This window comes from Pomacea canaliculata, linkage group LG6 (assembly GCF_003073045.1).
Source record: "Pomacea canaliculata isolate SZHN2017 linkage group LG6, ASM307304v1, whole genome shotgun sequence".
NCBI lineage: Eukaryota > Metazoa > Mollusca > Gastropoda > Architaenioglossa > Ampullariidae > Pomacea > Pomacea canaliculata.
Genome location: NC_037595.1, coordinates 10,577,087 through 10,600,051, shown reverse-complemented (window position 1 = coordinate 10,600,051; position 22,965 = coordinate 10,577,087). Strand labels below are relative to the sequence as shown.

Here is a 22,965-nt window from a genome sequence, read left to right as displayed (position 1 = left end):
AACACTTTGATGAGTACTTCCTTACTGCCTGTCTCCGTTTCTTCTTTTCTCCCTCTCTCACAATACCTCTGCCTGTCTGTCTTTCTCCCCCTATCCCTTCAGTCCCTACCCGTCTCTGTCTCCATCTTTTGCCAATCTCTAGTGACCGCCATACAAACCATTTTTATTTTGAACAAACATCCATTTCTTCATTCAAATTCAAGTGGATTTAATCTTGAAAAATACAAAAGCATGCAAACACTATAAACCAGACTATCCTAAAGCATCTTCTCAGAACAGCTTTTAGATATAGACTATATTTATTAGCATAATGTTTATAGACTATATTTATTAGCATAAGGTATACCCGGCAAGCACGAGTCAGCGAAATAATGGATAAGGAAAAATGAACCTTTACACTCAAAGAAATAAGTAGGACTGGCTGGAGCTTTCGGCATTTCTTTGCAAGTTTTATCAGCAGCTATGAAATAAATGCGGATTATGCACCTGAATTTTACAATACAGACATATTTCTAAATACCACTACTAGCTCCACACAAACACGACACACAAACTCACGCATACACACTGACTCGCACGCGCAAAGAAAACTTCCATATCCCAGATCTGTGGCTTTGTTGTTCCTCCACGCAGACGTGAAATGCTGTAACCACACCAAGAACAAAATACAAACCAGAATTGCAAAAATAAATAAAAAAAAACACTCAGCTGCAGAATTTCACCATTTTTCTATGCAAGACGTCCGTCAGTGTTTTTATGACCTTCGACCTCAAACATTCCACACATGAAACCAGAGGAATCGCTACCATGGTTGGGCCTCTTACCAGGGTAGTAGATAAAAACACCTGCTGTCAAAGTCGACTATGACCTATATTTAAATGTTCACATTTGTCTAAATATTTCACATGTTCGGTCAGGAGTCTATTTCCAGGGTCGCCAGACCCACCCGTTTTGGGGTCCCGGCCGTGACTGTTCTTCCCAGGTTGGGTTCTGCACCGGTACCGACTCGTTATTCCACTGGTCCAGTCTCTTGAGCAGGAAGCGGACCAGCTGGGGGTGTGTGTCGGCCAGGTCATATTGTTCCAGCGGGTCGTCAATGATGTTAAAGAGGCGGTAGTTTCGGCCTTTGCTGTTGCCCAGCTTGACTTCCTGCTGGCCGGAGTTCGTCATTTCCGCCGGCATGTAGTAGTCGTTATTTTTCCCTGTGGACGTAGTGACCAAAGAAATGAGTTTAAGAAGATGCGTGAGCTTAAAATGTTTTCAGATAACTTAAAGTTTAGTTCTGTAGTAATCTAGGGAGACAAATTATCAGAAATAAGAAGAAATCAGAAGCCGAAGAAGTAGAAGAAGAACAGCAACAAATTTATGATGATGACAGTTGGAGTCAGACTCTTAATCGTAGTTGTCACCGTCATATAAGTCGCATTGTAAACTACGATTTTTTTATTCCTGGTAAAAAATCGAAACATTTATTTAATCTGGAATACAAGAGATCCAGAAAGAGGCTGGATACATGATGGAATTTTTTTTACAAACTAAAAATTAACGCAGAGCGTTTACTGAAGACGCGCACACTGCGCCAAAGACGACAGCAGCTACGATGGTGGTGGTGCTAGTGGTGGTGGTGACTTACCGATGTCGCCAGTGATCAGTTTGTAGTCTCCGAAGCGAATGCCGGCACGTACCCGAGTGTCGAAGAGATCCGGGTACAGGCGCTCGCCCATCAAGGGCATCAAAATGTCGATGTTGATCAGGAATTCAGTTCTGGGGGAACTTGTGCCGTAACTTTGCGAAACAAAAAGACACAAACAATAAAAAGGACAAATAGATTAATTATTGCATCGATGTACAGTTGAGATCTCTGTGTTGTTGACCTGACCTATTGAACCCTAACTAAACAGTCTGTTAGCCCGCAAGAGAGGCGTTGAGGGTAAGGGTCTCGCAAGGGAGGGTGGGGATTGTTGAAAGAGTTGTTCCATTACCTTTTCTGGTTGTTAGGGGATGAGAGAGACCGCACTTTTCTCGGGGGCAGCTTTATATGTACACATGTATAAACACACTGCTACTACCGTCTCTCACACACTCACTCATCTGTGTCCCTTATCTCCAACTTTAGCGCCTACCTTATTGTCTCCCACTGATTATATCCGTCGAGTTTGGCCGCTAAGGAAGCATTGGGGGTGATTCCCGCCAGGTGAGCCAAAGTGGGCAGCCAGTCGGAGATGTGAATCATCTGGTTGTTGACAGTCCCCTTCCTAGCCACCAGCGGGCCGGTCACAAAGCCGATGGCCCGGATTCCCCCTTCATGGTGCGAGCCTTTGCTACCCCGCAAGGGCCAGTTGCTGGCGCCCTGATTAACTTCCCCGCCGTTGTCTGCGATGTGGTGTAGCCAGACACCGGGGTGGCAGGCCATTAAAAGCCATGCGGTAAAAGGAAACAGAAGCGAAAAAGAAATAATATAATAATAGAAGAAGTATTGGACATTAATGCACACAAACAGGCTCTGTCTTGTATTTATACTATTTATATCTATGAATGGAACATTGTAATATCACTATAGTTTTCTCTCCCTTCTATTGGACCCTTCAATAATTAATCAATGAATTAATCTCTTTTCTTTCTCTCTCATGTGTCTGTGTGGTTATGTTTTCTAGCAATACCGCCCCACATTAGCGCAAATGGACAGGCAAACTAGAAATTCTGGCTTTCGACATCTTTGTCCACTTCAGACAAGCCACAGAAAGCTCTATTTCTTCTCGATACACACTGTCGTATAGCTGGCAGTCTTCAAAATGGATAATCATTTTGTGAAACTTTGCCGAACACAGTCTCACATTTAAATTCATGCTCGCACATAAAGGCGCCTCACCTGAGGAAAAAATGAAGACGGTGTTGTCCCACAGACCTTTCTCCTTCAGCGCTTTCTCTAGTATTCCTACGTGGTCGTCCAGACACGCTGTCATTCCTGAAAAAACATTTTCCAGGCTTCAGATGCATTTTGGACACCCGAGTGCTAGAGCATCGGAAGGCTTTGGGTGCGCGCCCTACTGATTTGGTACATGTGTAGAGCTAGTCCTCATCAAAAAGTACAGAGAGAGAAAGAGAGAGTGGGAGGAAGGGAAAGAGAGGCAGAGAGAAAAGACATTGTTTTTACCCGCTAAAATCATACCTAAAAACATAAGGAAGTGATAGCATTACTGGGGACAGGGTAATAGTTCCTGACCTCCACGAGGTGACAGGTGCACCCAACAATCTCATACTTTGTGAAATGGAATACAGTCAAATCTCCCTACTATGCCACCCCACTACTATGCCACTCTCGGTATTATGCCACTTTTGCTCGGTCCCGACTATAAATTCAATGCAAAATAAATTTACTATGCCACACCAGACTCTCGCTACTATGCCACTATTGTGACTGTTAAAAGACACAAGTTGCGAAATTCCGCGCAGTGCTCGATTATTACACTGTATGGTAGTGTGGGACATCGCTGTTAGGTGGATGGAACATAGCACGCACACAGGGAGGGTGGAGGCTGGCAATGTGGGGGGTGGTGGTCGCTGGCCGGGTGACAGCCACGTGACAGAGGGAAGGTGTGAGGGGGTCGACTAGCGACAGGATGCAGGTGCGTGGATGTGGTTGGGAGGGGTGGAGGATGAAGAGGTGAGGGGGAGAATGAGAAGAGACAGCTAGCGAAGCCGACGATTCTTGAGAGCTTTGGACCAGACCTGGGCAAAGGCCTCCTGTCTCTGACCGGCCCGCCCGCCAGTATATATACTATACATACAGTATTAGGTAAAACTGAGTTAACTATATTAGTCCGGCCCTCTAAAACCATCCCAATTTCTCATGCGGCCCCTTGGGAAAATTAATTGCCCACCCCTGCTTTGGACTGACGGGTAACTTGAACAAATAAAGCCGTTTTTACGAACCCTCGCTACTATGCCACTTTTGCTCGGTCCCGGTAAGTGGCATAGTAGGGAGATTTGACTGTATATGTTTCGCCGTACGATATACGATATGAAGGCCACTTATAGTAAACTATACTCAAAAGGAGTAACTTAAAATGATCAACAAGCATAATTAAATTTCCAGTTTATGCATGGATCCGGTCAAAGGTCTTTCCAAACAGTGCAAAGTGTCTAAGCATTACACCTCCGCAGGGCCCCAAGGTTCCATTGTATTGCAAATGTATGCACAAAAAAGTTTGGACTTCACGCAGTTCCAATGCGTTTGTCCCCAAACTGGTTTCTTGTGACTCAGGTGGTTGACATTTTCCCGGCATTCAAAGACCCTCAGGGTCACTCAGCAAAACACCCATTCAAGCAATCTTAGGGTGTTGACGACTTTAAAAGGGTGCAGCGATCTTTCTCATTCAACGTTTTACTGATATGCACAACCATTCCCCTTGCACGGCGAAACTTCTCAACAGCGATGACAGTGATGAGAATCAGACATGAAGAAATATAAAGAAAGTCTCGACGGAGATGTCACATATTATATCACGTGACTTGCTGATTAAAAAAAATTGTAATTAATATAAAAAAGTCAGACAGAACCACAGAAGAAAGAGGAGGCAGGAGAGTAAAGGGGAGGGTCTGCAGTGGAACATCCACACTCAGTAAATACAAGAAAATTTCGAAGAAAAAACTCGTTCTGCCTCTACAACGACAGAAAAATTCTAATGTAAGAACTTAGGCCAGCTAGAGTCGGCAAGAAATGTGTACTAAAACAACAGATTTTTCCAAGAATAATTATCATAAAACTTGTTACCAGCATAAAGTCTTCGACTTTTATCCTTGATGTAATTGTAAGGTTTGACGTATCTCTCGGGTACCTGTAGTGGGGTGTGCACCAACTGATGCGAGACGAACAGAAGCAGCGGCTGGAAAAAAATATTCTCTATATAATTTTGTCATTTTAGAAATTAGCATGAAACATCTTGATTTATTTTACTGAGGAACTTACTACAAAAGAAGTCCTCAGCTTGTTTGTTTGGCTTAGTAGTTTCAAATAAACAACACTTCAACTAGCTCTCTTACACACTGACCTTAGTGGGGTCATGATTCCTTATCACTTCCAGAGCTCTTGCTGTGTACATGTCAGGTCCATAAACTCCATCTTTGTCTTGGAGAAGTTCATCATCCTTGTAAAGATCCAGGCCACAGGCTTTGTGCTGCATGTTACAGTTTTTGTGATTGTAATAGTCGATTGAGCCTGTCAGGAAACCTTGGACACAAAGAAATATTACCGAAGAGTGATAGAGCATTAAATATATGTTAATGAATTAATAACTAGAAATAATATACTGACATCTTGGCGTGAGAGGAATAAGAGGATAAAAGAAAGACGAAAGAACATGACTAAGACAAAATACAAAAAAACAGTTAATAGTTAATCATTTAATTACAGCCGACGCTAATTATTCACATGATAATTGACTGCTGTACAAGCTAATCTATCTTGTGAAACAAGGGAAAAAAAATCAAGCTTCCCATTTGAAAGCGAATCGAGGGGTTCGTTTATATATATATTATTTGATTATTTTAATTACACTTACAGCTCATCCATTACTCTAAAATTAACACGCTGCTGTAGGTGATAGTACTGTGTAATGTCGCATACCTAAGAAGGAATCGAACCCACGATGTGTGGGCAGGAAGGCCTTCTTGTAGAATCCCAAATGCCATTTGCCAGTGTAGTGGGTACTGTAGCCTGCATTTTTCATCAGGTCACCAATTGTTGGTGAATCGAGGGGTAGAGCGTTAGCCTGCATCGGGTGGATAATGTTGTGCACCAGGCCAGTGTGAATCTTTTGAAAAAAAAAAAAAGTGCTCGGTTTTAGTACAAAGTAGCAAATCCTTTTAATTATAACAATTCATTCGCTGCAGATAGATAATGACAAACTGTTTGTTTAGTCAAGAGCAGAAGAAGCTCAAACACGCAAATAAAAATTCATTTTACTAAATATTAAATGCACGTACGCGCGCGCTTGCGCACACACACACAGAATCAAAGATACTAAAACACATAGAATAAACATATCACATATTAATACATAAATAAATGCAAATGAAAATTATAAATTCATATTAAAAATTTTACAAATTTAGATACAGAGAAGTGAGCAGATACATCGACCTGCACTTTCCCTGAGGTTGTCAAAGCCAAGAAGGTCAAAGGTCCCACCTGGTATCGTCCTGACATAAGCTGGGTACGACTAGGTGAACACATGGGCTGCACGTAGTACCGCTCCAGCTTCACACCTTCCGCTGCCAGTCTGTCCAGGTTGGGTGTTTTGATCCTGGAACCATGGTAACCTACGTCGTGGTACCCGTAATCATCAGCCAGTACAAACACGATGTGCGGCTTCTTAGGTACCTCGCACCCGCTTTCTGGGCAACTACCTGCTGGCGTCTCCACCTTTGCATCCTTGTCTAGACAAACATTTCAGCAAATATTTCTATAAAGTGTAGGTCACTCATGAAAGCAGAGAGTTGCAGTTCAACTACTAGACTGTAGAAGAAATGTACTAGACTGTAATATTAATCAACTTGAATTAGTACTCGTGTACTAGACTGTAGTACTCATGGATTAGACAGTAGAACTCGTGACTGTGGTACTCATGCACCAGACTGTAATACTTGTATACCTCACGTCTTTTAGTATATTTAAGCATGTGTAATAATTTGACGGAATGCATCAAATGGCAAGAGAAAAAATATCTAAATTTGCACACCCGAAAACTTTGTCACACTGTCTTTAGCTTGAGTCGATCTGGAGATCTTGATACAACTCATCCATGCAAGAATGCACGACTTTGTATATATATATATGTCTGTCTCTCTGTATATATATATGTGTGTGTGGACTCAAAGTATTTTTTTATATATAAAAATATACTTTGTGCTCACCATCAATGCTTCTTTGCCCAACGATGTAGTCGAAGTGGACGACTTCCGTCTGCTGCCAAAACACTCGTGTGGTATTCCACGCCATCAGCATCACGAGTGCGATCAGCAGCCCAGCTACGAGTTTAACCACTTGAACCCTGGACATTCTCTTGGGTACTTGAATAGAGTTACTATGGTTTGCTGGTGACAAAGAAAGACAGGGTTGTTACAATTGATTATTAGCAACGGAGAGAGTAGTTATTATGGAGGACTGGTAACAATACCGCGACTACGATTGAAGTCTGTATTTTGGTATTAGACATTATCGATAAAGCATTAGCTATTATGGTGCCTTCATCAAGACCAGCACGGGGTGTGCTGTATGACTTGCAACAATGATCAAAACCTAGGACTAGAAAATAGTGTCGTGTTGCTGGGACCTCCTGTGAAGCCACCATGTCACTGACCAAAGACAGGGTGGTAAAAGCGAGATCCACCCTTTGCCACGTTGCTTTAATTCAGAGATAAGAGCAAACACGATGAAACTCGCTTTACACCGAACGGCTTTCAATCAGCGACACGGTGCTTTTGTCATACCCCGGATTTGACACATTTAGGCCACAGGAAAACAGCTACAAGCCCGGCAGCGAAGTATCGGGTACTGAAAGAACCCTGTGTTATGTATCTTGACTGTTAAATACGGGTACATACCTGTGAAACCGTCGCCCACTGGACACGCTGTACTTCCTTTTCACCAACACACTCGTGGAGGGCTGTGGGGGGGATGGCTGGGGACACCACAGCTGCCATGGGGACTGCACAGCGGACGACACAATCCACCCGTGTGTCGACGGGGTGTGACGTAAGCACTGTGCAGCGGGTATTGTTGGCTTGCAGCTCGCGGCGCGGGTGTTTCTGCGTTTGTTTTTACGATCGAGTTTCGACTGGCACGCGGTGGTAAAATATCCGGTATAAACGATACGAGTGAGTCTGTGACTGTGAGTTCTATAATTTAATCCGGTTCTGTCATTTTTATTCCACCCGTGACTCTCCAAAGAAAGTAAAGCAAATGTATGGGTTGAGCCTTTCGGTTTGTATTCAGGTTCTTTAATCTCACCGGGTCGACTCTGACAGGCAATGGGAAAAGGTGATTAATTGCCAGACAAAACTTGAAATAATGGCAGGTCACTGAGGTCAGCCTGCGTACTGAGGTCGACTGGATAATTATGTGTTTAGGCCAACATTGAAACCTATTTGTATGTCACTAGGACGCCGAAGTCTTAGTCTGTGTGATCTTTAGGAGGGAACAAGTTCTTTCTTTCATATGGTTGAATAAAGCTCACGACAACCTCATTCTGTTCCCGAGGTACATGCCTGAACACATCAACATACACAGAGGTCAGGAACACTGACATCATGATTGTACGTGGAAACGCTTAGCTTGTCAAGATTCAAACACTTCACACAAAAGATTCAATCCAATCAAGTTCGTCATCTGTTAATTTAATAAAATAAGTTAATTTAGTTTAGCATATGTAAATCAATTTTCAAAACTTGATAATTTATAATAATAATGGTAATAATCATCATCAAACGAAACCAAAAGTCACCCATACAACACAACAAAGCATTAGCTAACATGTGACACCATAGAAAAAAAGTAACTGGATGACAAATTGAGTGGAAGACACCAACATTCAACAGTCTACTACATCTCAGAGATATTGACCTAGTTTTCCAAATACCATTGCAGTAGGTGTGCTCACTTAATTAAGGGTTTTATAGAAACATTTTATACCAATGTCATAAGAGTTAAAATCCCAGAGCACGATAGAATAATAATATTGGTCAGACTGACTTATCGCGGTGATCAATTTAAACATCAGATGGCAGAATAATTTTTTTTTCACCTTTACACAAAAATAGTAACACAGCTCTAGAGGCTTTCTCAAAATTTCTCAGCATTCATCATATTTTTGAAGATACATATATACAGTGGCGGACTGGCCAGTTGGGTATTTGGGCAATGCCCGGTGGGCCTATTTAGTTCTATAGAATAATATTATAGGCCTATTTTAGTGAGAATGGCCGCTCTGTAAATAATGCCCAGGCTGCTATAAAGCTCCAGTCCGCCCCTGCACACATATATATGCTTCCCAGCATCAAATGTTAACATTTGTTCTATAGTTTGGTAGGATATAAGTCAGACCTGTGTTACTATTAACAATATACTGTTGTATTTTTATATTATTACAGACTATTGACCTCTGTGTCAGCAATTTGAAATGCCTAACTTTATTTTTGGCACGCAGATTTACAAATCAAATTAAAGCAGTAAATTGAAATTGATACCGATTTTGGTTTTGTAGTTCTTAGTTATTGTATTAGTGGTTAGTCCCCATTTTCTCCACTGTTATAAAAAAATTTACATTGTACTGACAAGACAAATTTTATTATTCTGTGTAATTTTTCTATTTATTTTGTATTTATTATGTTTATTAATTCATTGTGTATTTTATCAAGATTTCGGACATAATCAACCGTGCAATCATTATCTATTATAGTTGAGAAGAATGTTATTGGTATACATTTTTTACCAACTGCTATAACACCAAACTTTTAAAAATACAATACAATTCAAAATGTATAAAGGGATAAAGTGAACAGTCAACACACTCTAATCATGACGTGCATTTGTCAAAACCAACATCCATTCCATCTCAATCCCAGCTGTCTCAACGTCAATCTACATGTGACAATAATGTTTAGCATCATTTTCTTCTGAAGTTTGGCACAAATGAAAAACTAGACCTTCTTGGCGGCAAAAATGCTTTACACCATAGTTGGCAATATCAGAGGGTGTGCTTTACAAGCATTAAACAGCATAAATAATATTCAAGTGAGATATATATACACTGGATAAATTCACGCATTATAATATAGCACCTTTTTGTCAATTTAAAAAATGCATTACTACTTAGGTCAAAATGTACACAAAAATATCTGCATGCTTTCTTAAATCTTCTGTATTTTTTTCATAAATTATGATCATGTCAAAAAATATTCTCATTAGCACCAACACATCGTCAGATTTCTTTACGAAGTCTGTCTCTGTTTTAATAAAATGCAATGTAACCTCGGAGGTCTACTAAGTCAGAATTGTCAAATTTACTCTAGCTTATACAGACAATATCGTAGCTAAGAATACACATATTCACATATAACTTTAAATTAAACATGTAGTGGGCTTACCATAATCACAGACATAAATTTTGTTATCACTGTACAAGTCACCAATAGCAGCATAACTGTCACTGAGATGATCCAATAGTTATGGGAGTAAGGGACAGACCTACACACACACAGACACTACTGGACTTGATGTACTGGTGCACTGTTGAATTTTCAAATTTGACAATGTGAGCTGCATCAGGTCTATTGCACATATCCCAAGCCAGGCTTAGTCTGTGTCTATAAAACAATGTGAATTGGGCATCCGGCTTCCAGCAAAAAGACATAATTCCACTAGAAGACTAAGTGGTGTTAATGCAATAAATAATGTCAGAATTAAATATAAATAAGACAACAGTTCCCTAATTAGTACCACCGCTAATGTTAAATCAATTAAGTAAAGACTTATCTGATCCAATCCTCTTAAAGGTTAATTAATCCTGAAAGATTCTGCCTGGAAGACTGCGGAGTGAAAGCATTGTTTAAAATAGGTTTGAAAACAGTTCAGATAACTATCGCGTCAATCGGTTACATTTACGGTATTAATGTGATTAAAGCGTGGTAAGAGATGTGATTGCGAATCATTTTGCTGATTTTGAATTTAGAACTGATTATCAGCATAGCTTCCGGAAACAATTCTCGTTTTATATAATTATTAGAAGTCCTGGAAGACTAAACGTTGAGGTTAAAGGTTATACCGTGCATTCGATACAGAGACTATTAAATAAACTAGTAAATGGTGGAGCTGGAGGACTTTTACTTGCATTAACTCGCGATTTTTGAACTTTGAAAGAGCAGTATGTCGGGGTAGGGTGAGAAAAACTGTTGTGTTAAGGGAAACCTCACCAAAGTGTTATGTGAAAGAGTCTTCTAGTCTGCGCAATGAAATGGGCATCTGGACCATAACATTGAATTAAAACATTTATTGTTATTTTGTGTACCCCCATGAAGCATCCTTTTAAGCAGCTCCTCATCTGCAATTCTTCTATACACAGGGATCAGTTTATGAGCTACCTGTGCAGTCAGATAGGTTGAAGAAGGATGCACTTTATGGCTAGGCACTTTCTCATTGTGTGCCAAAGCTCTTTGGTAAAAACACCAGCTGTTTTTCCCTTTTGGGCACTGGCGATGTTGGGATTCATTGTCTGTAGATATTGAATGCCACAAACTTGCCCAGATTGCATTCCTCATATTTTCAATGTTAGAAGTATTCTCTACAACTGCTTGTCTGTAAAAGGCCTGTAACTTATCACATTTCGCCTCAGTAAGGCGACCCAAGCCACACCCACCCAACCTTTCTTCCTTAGCCAGTTTGCCCAAAGCTGTCCCCAGTCTCTTAAAAGGCATGATTAAGACAATCTAGCTTCTCTAGTTTTTGTTCATAGCAGGATATGGGTTTAGATTACAAACTGCCTTATATGCTGAGGAGTCATCATCAGAAAGCATCTCCAAATCTAAAACCAAATTTATTTACACTCCTCCCCCACAAAATTTTGGCTGCCTCCGACTCCATTGCCTTGCTTGAAAAAGAATGATTCTTACAGCAATCTGGGGCATGCTCTTCTTTCCAAGCAGCTAGTTCAGCTGCTGATAGTCCTCTTACCTCTGCGATTTTACACGCATGAGAATACTTTGACTAAACACAAAAATGAACATGACCTGTTAGAATACCTACACAAATACCAACACCAGTAAGACAGGTATATCCTCTCTAATGCCATGTGTTTCATCAAAGGATACACTGATGTTAATGACAGAGTTTTTCCTTTCATAAGTGCTTCCCTGAGATCTTCATCAGTTCCAGCATAGGCTTTGCGAATTACAGCCGCAGAGCGTTCAAGCAATGCAGATCCTGAACTGATTTCAGCAGCTAAATGGATAGAAGCATGCTTTTACTAAAGATATCCACAATAAAAATAATTATTCCACCTTAACCATCATGGAGATAATTCTTTATATTGCTTACCCTGTTATATCTGCATAGTTTTAATGAAAATGTCATACCCAATCATCATACTAACCTTCATGTCTTACAAAAAATATAAAGTAAAACTCTTACAAAAAATCTATAGTAAAAATATAAAAGATGTTATTTAATCTCGTACAGAATCTGCAAAATCATGAACAGATTGCACCGCAGCATGAAAAATCACTTACTTGTCACTTTTTTGTCATGATTCTGAAAAGTCGATAGGACCATGCCTTGTATGTCCATAATAGTGGAGAAGGGTTGCAACATAGCACGGCTTCCTCCCGTTTCGTGACTAAAAATGTCATTGGTTGGTTCACTTCAAAGGTCTCTTTTGTGCTTGCACTGCCTTTGACACGCGGCGACGAGTTACCAACACGTTCATAAGGACAGTTTTCGCACTTCAAGTGCAAACTTTGAACAGAAGTCCAAATTCTCACCTTCACAAACAATGTAGGAAAGCCGCTTCTCATTGCATTCCGGACACGATACATCTGCTAGAGATTTGTTCAGCTCTCACATATTTACAATCATCCACATCAGTCAGAAAACATCACAGATAATGCCAGCAGAACTCAAAGATTCGATTTTTTCCCGCGAGGCACTAGTGACAGATGTGTCAAGTTTCATGGATTTTTTTCTTCCCCCAATTTCTGCATTCGTCGTTTTCCTCCTTTAAGTGGCATTTTGAGAAAAATAACCTTCTGACACGTGCAGTGAACGTCTAACACGTGAACGTCTCAGAAGGAAGAATCCTCGTGTTCCCACGGTCATTTGTTTACAACCGGAAAGCACGCGCAGTGGTTGATGGGACAGCCGAACGTTTCCGAAGTGAGTTCGGGTGACCTATATGTCCGGCATTGGCTGTATGCAAATCGTGTGTACGCATCATCCATATATGGAATTTTCCGTTCAATTTTTCTAGTCTCGAAAGAGAGTCTAACTGCACGTGGAAATCTCCACTGGCCCTGAACACGAGTTTATTAAAATATAAGTAAGAGAATTCTGAAAAAGGAGCTGTTTTTATTACAAAATTTACGCATTTCTAGATGCTTTATTTTAAAAAAATCACTCTAAGGGTGGCTAAAACATAAGTTGGAACTTCCTTACATTCTAATATCTTGGATGAAGATTTTTGTCAAATTTGATGACCGACGATATTTCGACTTTTCCCTCTTGGACACAAACTCAAATTCTGAAGATTCTCCAGGTGCATTGTTCAGAACAGGTGTAGTGGGTGGCATGACTTCTATCAAAACAACTGTTGTCGCCAGGTCGCTATCCTATTTCTCCTATACATTCACGTGCACATTAGTGGACTGGGAAGTGCATGTGTCCCCACCTTGGTCCATGAGACTCACATAAATAAAACGAATTTCATCTTTCATATTATTCATCTCTTCGATGGCGTGTTCGATAATGTCGAGACTACAATACTAGTCCCAAGACTACAGTTTTCGATACCACTTCAAGCATTGTGCTTCCCGTTCTAGGTATTCTGCAGGGTTTTGATATATTAATTATTGTAGCAGTTGGGTTTGAAGTTATTGTAGGTTTTCGGGGCTTCCCACCCAAGAAGCCTAATGCTTGTCAAAGTGTTGACGATCAGTTAGATGTCACTGACAGTCACACTTGAATGAAGCCCACATAGGCGCCTATAAAATACTACATAATCAAACTTTATTTTTGTCAGGAATCTGACCTAAGGAATAGACAAACTAGTCAGTAATTGTGGATATGCTTAGTTTACAAGAGTTAAAATACTTTTTTGAAAGAACTTGCCGGCGTAAGCAAATATTTTTGCAATGTATGCGGCAAACTATGATCAACATAGCTGGGTGGTTTACAATTGGTCCTTTATGTAGAGCACATAGGCTTCTATGGCTCTTTTTAGCTATTATACTTAGCGTTTTAAACGAAAAACAAAGAAAGCATCATAACATTAGTTTTAAAATATGCAGAATTGTCTGTTGTTAACTAAAGTGGTTTACCTGTTTGCTTTATCACAGTAAACCTTAACAATAGAATCAACTAATAAAATTAGATTTTGAGAAGCTTTCAGTCGAACACTTACAACTTGTGATCAAACATTTTTTAAAGATACTTTTAACCGTCTCTCGAAATTTCGTACCGTATTTGTAGTAGACGAAAAAGTTAAAAGAGGAATTGCTGTACGCAAAGAACAGGTGAATAAAGAAAAGTAAATTAAATGAATTCCTATACCTGCCCCTTATACTCAGGTCTGGAATCACGAGCATTGTTATTCTTAAAAAAATGCCAGGAATGTTGCACAACACAAAGATAACTGACATGCCGATCAACATCCGGGTCAGTGTGACGTCACGGGAGGATGAGGTGGCGGCTGATGACGTCTGTTGTCTCCACTCCATCATGTGACGTAACTTGACTGTGGTGATGGCGGACGCTGCAGTCACAACGCTGACACAAAACACCGGCAGAATGATTCCGTACGCTACTCCTTCCAAAGTGTCAACTAAATAAACATTTGCGAGGAAAAAGTCGCTCTCGTAAGATGTAATTGTTGTCTTGTTTGCTGCTGGGTCGTAAACACAGCCACCTGTCCAACGCGCCCCCACAACGCAATACAACCCGACGATAACGACTGTGGCGATGACGATGATGGCCGCCGTGGTTTTAGTTTTCAGCAGGAGATGCGCCCGCAGAGGACTGACCACACACGCACATCGCTCGCACGCTATTAAAGTCGTGATGAAAGCTGAGGCCCACCAGAAACCGAAAAAGCCTATCAGTTTATTTTGAAGAAAAAATCCCAGAATCCCGTTGTACTTCAAACCGGCTATAACTTGCATGTACAAGGAGTCGGCGTGCTGGAGAAATGAGTGAGTAATGAAGATAAAATCTACGAGGGACAAGGAGAAGACGCACAAATTAATTCTTTCTCTAAGTCCGTGTTTATAAAACACGATCATGCAGAGAATATTAGCAGGAGCGCTAATTAAGAAGAGCAGCTGTAGGTACACTCCGCTGACAGCTGTTTGAAAAAGCTCGAACACCTCTGCTTTGATGATGTCATACTGGTTATTCCAAGGGACGAAATCGTCAAAGGGCAGAACAGCGCATCCATTTATTGCAGACAGATTCCTGTGTAAAACAGACGTGTCATACATTCTGTCTGTTTGCCCTCGAATTGTCAGTTGAGCACATTAGAAGATGGAAGCTGCACCTGTTTAAAGGTCATGAAAAACAGTAGTCGACTTTGAAGTTCACAGAGACTCAATAATAAGTTAGTCCTAATAGGCATATAAAATGCGTTTTATAAAATAAACCTCAAGAAAAGGACATGGCTAATATTATTGCTGTTTACGGTTTAAGTCCCGTAACTCAAAGGTGAATTTACTTCTTCCGTTTTTACCTTTCCTGAAAAATCAGGATGACTAGGAGGAGGATTTCCATTCACAGATCCTTGTGGGCCTCAAAGCAGGGTTTCTAAGGCAATTCGTTACCGTGGGGCAAGATGGAGAACCAAGGGCAAGCGTCTTGTTTTGTCTCCATAGTGATACGGTATACACACCTTACGGATATTTCTTAATGTTACTTTACCCCCAAGGCGTCTTTGCCACTGTGTTTAAACTACAGTCGAAGTGGTAAAGGAACACCCTCTGGAATCCGTTTTATAAAACGACTGCCTTTTATTTCCAAAATATTATGCCGGGGCAACGACTTACCCTCCTTTCATAGCTATGGCGTATTTTCTCACTACTTTTTTTAAAACTACTGCCCCCAAGGTAAAACAACATCCACAGGGTCTGGAAGTCGCTCTATTCTTGAATCAAGAAGATACTTGCCCGCCTCTCTCCTACCATCTCCATGCTGCCCCGGGGGCAACGACTTTCGTTTCCCAGCTACAACGCCAGGACACTGAGTTTTCCCATGCTGACATTGTTTATAATTTTAGCAGCCAGTTGCATACAAACAAAAAACCCAACTTACTTGATTCAGACATGCACAATTTTTGCTTTTGTGTCCCTTTCTTATATTTGATTCTTAGTTTGCTCTGCGATTGATTGCAGTCTTTCATACCTGTGTGTATCTGCATATAAATATTCCCGTGAGATTTGTTTTTGACTTGTGGACGTGTGCTTGCATTAGGTAAAGGGTGGGGGAGACTAGGTTTAATTTTGTTGCAACTAATTTTTTGTTTATTTTACTAACATTTTTAAATTTCAAAAAAGCCTACCTACGTAAATGTGTGTGCATATTTTTTTGGATTTCTTCCAGAGCATTGGAAAAACAGTTTCCAATTATGTGGCATGAAAAGAAGAAACAGAAAAGCAAATAAGTCTACTATCGCTGACGATGCTACATAAGCTAAACATTAATTAGAATGGGAAAATGGTCAACGCCTGTGTCAAGTGCTTTGTAAAGGCCCGCCTTTGCTCCTGTCAACTGGTCTCTTTTCGTGGAGCATTTTAAAAGGTTTTACATTTCTTTAGAGATATTTGAACAGCAAATAGCGAGAAATGGTAACAAACAATCATAAATTTTAAACTTTTCGTAGATATATTTTACGAAAGTCTAGTGATATTTTATGTACACATTAACGCGAGCATAAAGAGGTGTGTTTGAGAGAGAGAGAGAGAGAGAGAGAGAAGGAGAGAGAAAAGGAGAAAAAGTTGCTTTTCTGATTTCCAAAACGTATGTCACTATTAAAGAAGAAATGTTCACATATATCAGAAGATTACAGCTGCTGTGGGCAAACATCTGAGAGTTCATCTAAAACAGTTCAGGCGTTAAAATGCAGGTGACATTATGCGTGATAATAATATGAACATCAAACAGCATGTCTGCATGTTACACAGCCATTAGAACGTAAAACACATACAGCACCAGTTACTAAAATGTTAAAAAAATTGCTATGACTAGAAATTTCACTGGAACGCTTCGTAACTGCATTCTTCGACAGAATGTTATCATCAGAAGGATTGTTGCTTTAACTTCCTTTTGTTCAAACGAAAACACCGTATTGCAATTATTTCGTCTGATAGACCACACTCGATCAGGAAGCTGTGAATGAGATGACGAATAATGGTCTGATGGTATAAAGCAGGTTTGGGGAAATCCTTCCAATTTATGTATTTCTTGCTACACTCTTTAGTGTAGCGTGTTGGTCTCGCTAGACTGTGAGGAAATGTGTGTGTGTATGATCTTTAATGTTATATTATATATTGTTGTACTGCAAAATATCTAAGGTCATCTCTTGTTGGTCTCCTAGTGCCTGGAACCTGTTCTTTACTTCCATAGCAAAGGCCCTTTCGGTGGCTGGATTTTTCAGTTTGCCGGAGTCCACTCTCTGCTGACGTGCCTGTTTTCCTCGTGATCGACGCAGCTTCAGAGAAACTGCGGCTATCACAAGAGTGTGGTCACTGGCAATGTCTGCTCCTCTGTAGGCTCTAACATCTTGAAGTGAGCTCCTCCATTTTCGGTTGATGATGACATGGTCTATCTGGTTCTTTGTGATCCCATCTGGTGATGTCCATGTTGCCTTGTGGATGTCTTTGTGTGGGAAGAGTGTGCCTCCAATCAGTAGGTTGTTTTCTTCACAAAAGTCTGCCAGTCTCTCTCCGTTGTCATTGATGCTTCCAATTCCATGTTTGCCCATGACATGCTCCCTGCAGGTGTTGTCACTTCCCACCTTGGCATTGAGATCGCCGATGATGAGCAACATGTCGTGGGCTGGAACGCTTTCTGAGGCTGCCTGAGCTGATCGTAAAAAGCATCCTTGTCTTCTGCCTCAGAGTCATTTGTTGGTGCATAGCAGGCTAGCACTGTCAGCTTGGTGTACTTGGAATGGAATCTTGCTCTCAAAAGCCTGGGTCCATAAGGCTTCCATTCCAGCAGTGCCTTTTCCGTTTTCTTGTTGAGGAGTAGAGCTACTCCTTCAGAGTGCTGAGCGTCTGATCTTCCTGAGAACAAGATGGTATGTCCTGACGCGAGTCTCCTCTTTCCCGTGCCGGTCCATCTGACCTCACTGACTCCCAGGATGTCCAAGTTGTAGTTGTCAAACTCCTTGACTAATTGGAGCATCCTGCCAGTCTGGTACAAGGTCTGGACGTTCCAGCACCCCACCCTCAACTTCTGCCTCGGCTTCAGTAAATCCGCTGTCGGGGCGCCAGCTCCCTTTCGGGTTTGGCTGTCGTCCGTCATTAGTCCAGTCTCCTGGTGTGCTTCATTACCTTCGCCATCTGTGACGAGTTCTCTGGTTTTAGTTTCTGTAACAGGATTTTTTTTTACATGGTGGGGTTGTTAGCCCTACCACAACCTATTTTACCTCTAGGTGAGGTGTCCACCTTAGTCGCCTCTTACGACATGCCTGGCTGGATGGCAGGGACCCTATTCTTGCAATGCTTGCTAGGCAAGCATACCCCGGGGTCCCACAGGGAGTCTTACAGGAATCAGGAGAGAAAATACTGGGCTTCCAACGGAAAAAGAAAGAACAGTGGATCAGAGAAGAGACATGGAAGAAGATAGAAGAGAGAAAGTCAGCCAAACAAAGAATCAACAGCACCAGATCTGAACGCCTGAAGGAACAACACAGACAAAGATATGCAAAACTGAACAAAGAGGTAAAGAGGATGACAAGAACCGACAAAAGATATCACATAGAGAAACTGGCAGATGAAGCAGAAAATGCAGCAAAGTAAAAATGACCTGAAGACACTGTACAAGATAAACAAACAGCTAAACAACGGGTTTAAGAACAGTGATGTGCCAGTGAAAGACGTGAACGGTAATGTCTTCGAGGGAGAGGCAGGAAAACTACAGCGCTGGAGGGAGCATTTTGAGTCAGTTCTGAACAGACCAGATCCCCCTCAGCTTGCAGACATCCAGCCAGCAGCTATAGACCTTGACATCTGCACAGACCCACCAAGCCTGGAAGAAGTGACAGCAGCAGTCAAGACAACGAAGAGCGGCAAAGCACCAGGGGCAGATGGAATAACAGCAGAGATGTTGAAAGCAGATATAAATGTGACAGCTCCCAAGCTGACTGAAATCTTCAGGCAAATTTGGGAATCAGGGCAGGTCCCTGTTGCGTGGAAGACAGGGCTCATCTTCAAGTTACCCAAGAAAGGAGATCTTGGAGACTGCAATAATTGGAGGGGCATAACACTTCTTTCCCTCACCAGCAAGGTCTTTAGCAAGATTGTTTTGTCAAGAATGACGGCAACTCTTGAGAAAGACCTCCGACCACAGCAGGATTTCGCCCAGGGCGATCCTGCTCCGAACACATCTTCATTCTGCGACAGATTCTGGAGCAGAGCAACGAATGGAACACACCGCTGTACATCAATTTCATCGACCTGGAGAAGGCTTTTGACAGCATCCACCGCGAGTCCTTATGGAAGATCCTGAGGCATTACGGAGTCCTGCAAAACTTGTTCAGGTCATTGCAATGCCTGTACAGCGATTTCAAAATCCCAGGTTGTCTGTGACACGGAGCTCACAGACCCTTCAACGTCAGTACCGGGGTGAAGCAGGGCTGCATTCTGTCGCCGTTCCTCTTCATCCTGGCCATGGACTGGATCATGAAGACTTCCACCGACAGCGAGAGGAGAGGGCTCAGATGGACCATGACTATGACAGCAACAACAGCACTGGAAGACTTGGACTTTGCTGATGACATTGCCCTGCTGTCACACCGCCACCAAGACATGCAGGAAAAAACAAAGGCCTTCTCAGAAACAGCTGGAAACCTTGGCTTGAAGGTCAGCACAAAAAAGACTAACAGTATGAGAGTGAACGCCAGAGTCCAAGACAGCATCAAACTAAATGGAGAAGAGATTGAGGAAGTTGACAGTTTCACCTATCTTGGGTCCAAAATGTCAAACACTGGGGATGCGGAGGTGGAGATTCGAGCCCGACTGGCGAAAGCCAGTCAGGCCTTTGCCTCACTCAGGAGCACATGGAAGGCAAAAAACATCAGCCAGAAAGATCAAGCTGAGAATCTTCAAGTCAAATGTGATCAGCACCCTCCTTTACGGATCAGAATCTTGGAAGATGACCAAAACCATCAGTAACAAGCTTGACGTCTTCCAAAACAGATGCCTCAGGCGCATACTTAACATCTTTTGGCCAAACACCATCACCAACGAAGAACTCCACCGAAGAAGTGAAACCGAGTCCATCACCACGCAGGTTCAACGAAGGCGTTGGCGATGGATTGGACATGTGCTCCGCCAGCAGACAGCAGACCTTTCCAGAGTCGCCCTACGATGGACTCCAGACGGCCGAAGAAAACGAGGCCGCCCAAAGGAAACTTGGAGAAGAACAGTGGAAAGGGAGATGAAAGGAAAGGGCTGGACATGGGGTCACCTAGAGCGTGTTTCAGCCGATCGACATCGGTGGCGGACTCTGGTTGAGGCCTTATGTGCAACCTGATGCACAAAGAGGAATAGATAGATAGATAGACTGCAAAATATCACGAAATATAAGTGATCGGAATCACATTCTCCCAGGCACATAAATGCAGAGGTAGATTTACACTTAATGCTGCACTTGTGTTAACTTAACACGGTTACTAATCAAGATATTCTTTAAAGGTTTGTTAGCTGATGTGGCACGAGGTTTAATAGCTGGTCAAAGTAGAGCTTTAGTTAAAATAATGAGCTCCCTTAGCTATCCTAACTTCGGACTATACTAATTTTTTTTAAATCGCGGTTTAGCCTGATGCGGTTAGCTGTGCCAAGGCTCCGATGATTGATACTGCAGCGGTGGTGGTTCAAATATTGAAAGATTTCATCGATTCTGCTTTTGATACTGTTGACAAACGCTGTAGTTACGATTGCATGGTTAATGGGAATTCCACATTTTAGAAGATTCTGTTAGGGAAGAAATGATGTCTGCTTTTGGTTTAGCAATATCTTCTTTTTCATCAGTTTGAGCCAGCGACCTCTCGTAAGTAAACTGGAGAAGAGATTTTGTGTTAATGTGGCCATGTAGAAATTGTACAGGTTATTGATGAAGATGTTGGATGATGATGATGATGATGATGATGATGATGAGGATGAGGAGGAGGAGGAGGAGGATGTATGCTAAAACGGATTATTCAATTTTTAACTGGATGGTGTGTTTGTTTCTCTTGTAGTGAGCGCTTCAAGATATTTTGTGTTATTTCTATATTTACTATTTGTGTACTTTGATCAAAATTTTGCATGTGATAATGTGTACAAATGGGTTTAATCTACCAGCTTACATATCAATAACAGACCGATGAGTGTATGGATGCCCGGATAGTTGGCTGAATGAATAAAATGAACTGTTTGTGTGTCAACCGTCTGTTTTGCCCGAGAGAAAAAAGTGTATTAGTGCAGTACATTTCCTTAGTGATACTGATGGGGGAAATGAGAGAGAGAGAGAATCGAATCGACTCTTTATTACGAGACCACCGATCTATCTGTACAGGGCTGTATGATAAAAAATACAGAGCAGCCATCAACCAGAGTAAACGTTTATAACACTCGACATGATGACTCATCTTCTATAGTCGGACAGACGGACATAGAGCTGTGCAGTGGTAATGGTCGTACAAAAACGTTTTTAAAGAAATCTCAGTGATCAAAAAATAAAAAAATAATTAGCAGATAAAACTATACTTGTCTAAACTGAGTTTTTACCGGACAGTGAAATGAAAAATGAGAATTATTGTGTATGACTGGACAGAGTTATGCAGACACAGAAAGAGAGAGAGAGTGAACAAAGGGACAAAACTACTATTCAGATTTATCAAAGTTGCCTCCCATATCCCATGTCGGACCAACAATACAGCAAAAGGAAGGAACAAGGGTACAATGCTATTTTTGGACTTTCTTGCTTGTTCTTTTTCTCATCCGTGCCTTATTTCACTCGACGAATCAAGAAGAAATCGCACGTTGAGATAAACATCTACACGAATGAAAAATCAAACAAATTTAAACAAATAAACCACATCACCCACGCTCCCATGAACATACCAACTAGCCAAACTAATCAAAACACGTTTAGAGACCGTTACTATGCCACTGTGAGTATCTGCTCCTGAGTTACTGTGAAACTGTGACATCGATGAACACTTCCTGTCATTTCAGTACATCAGTTCCCCCCAACCACAACACACACCCTTTATTATATATATGGTTAATAAATAAGTGTTTTTCTGTATATTAAATGTGTGTGCACGATTCACAACACGTGTATGTGTGTGACCATACAAATATCAAGTGAGTGTGAAAGTGTCTGCACACACACACACACACTATATAATTATATAATTATATATATATATTGTGTGTGTCTACGACTGTCTGCTGAAGCTTACTGGCAATAAACTTGTTCCTTTCAAGAAGGGATCGTTAATCGTCCCCACCATACGATTGTTTTCTAAACAAAGCAGCTAATAGGAGAGTGTCTCATTTAAAATAATACAATTTTCAAAGCTCAAAAATATTTTCATAACCATGGAAGAATTTTTTTTAAGTCTCAAGTATCTTCACGATGGCGAGGTCGTTCTTCAGTTTAAATTTTCAGTTTGTTTACGTTTCGGTCTTAGTTAGTCTGAGTGAAGTGCCTCTTCCAGGCATTTCTATATTTATTTTTTTTTTGTGTTTTTTATTTTCAAACACTCACACCTTGTGATGCAGTCGCCCAGTCACGCACGCACGCATGAACACAGACTTGGCGCAGACACAAACTGCATAAATCACGGGTAACGAGCAAAGATCACAGTTACAGACATTACACAGAGAAACACCGTTGTTCTTCATCCTTACATAAGACTGGTGCTGAGGACTACTAGAAGTCTTCACCTGTGGCATCTTCTTCATATTGAATTTAGGCTAATTAAATAAGGAAAAGAA

The 22,965-nt window shown here is 41.3% G+C and overlaps 1 protein-coding gene across 3 annotated transcripts; it reads right to left on the bottom strand.

The window, feature by feature from the left end:
- Window positions 1-191: 191 nt before the first annotated feature.
- On the bottom strand, window positions 192-7,821 carry LOC112566138 (arylsulfatase J-like). 3 transcript variants are annotated; one of them, XM_025242111.1, is made up of 10 exons: window positions 7,606-7,821; window positions 6,916-7,095; window positions 6,191-6,438; window positions 5,627-5,813; window positions 5,052-5,230; window positions 4,775-4,886; window positions 2,870-2,965; window positions 2,124-2,373; window positions 1,634-1,785; window positions 192-1,202 (listed from the first exon to the last, which is right to left on the bottom strand). In XM_025242111.1, exons 2-10 carry the CDS (start codon window positions 7,058-7,060, stop codon window positions 922-924), a joined length of 1,650 nt encoding a protein of 549 aa, XP_025097896.1. In that variant the 5' UTR covers window positions 7,061-7,095; window positions 7,606-7,821; the 3' UTR covers window positions 192-921. The 3 variants fall into 3 exon arrangements, with proteins under 3 accessions (XP_025097896.1, XP_025097894.1, XP_025097897.1); XM_025242109.1 differs by lacking the exon at window positions 7,606-7,821 and adding an exon at window positions 7,492-7,522; XM_025242112.1 differs by lacking the exon at window positions 7,606-7,821 and adding an exon at window positions 7,335-7,373.
- Between the last annotated feature and the right edge of the window lie 15,144 nt (window positions 7,822-22,965).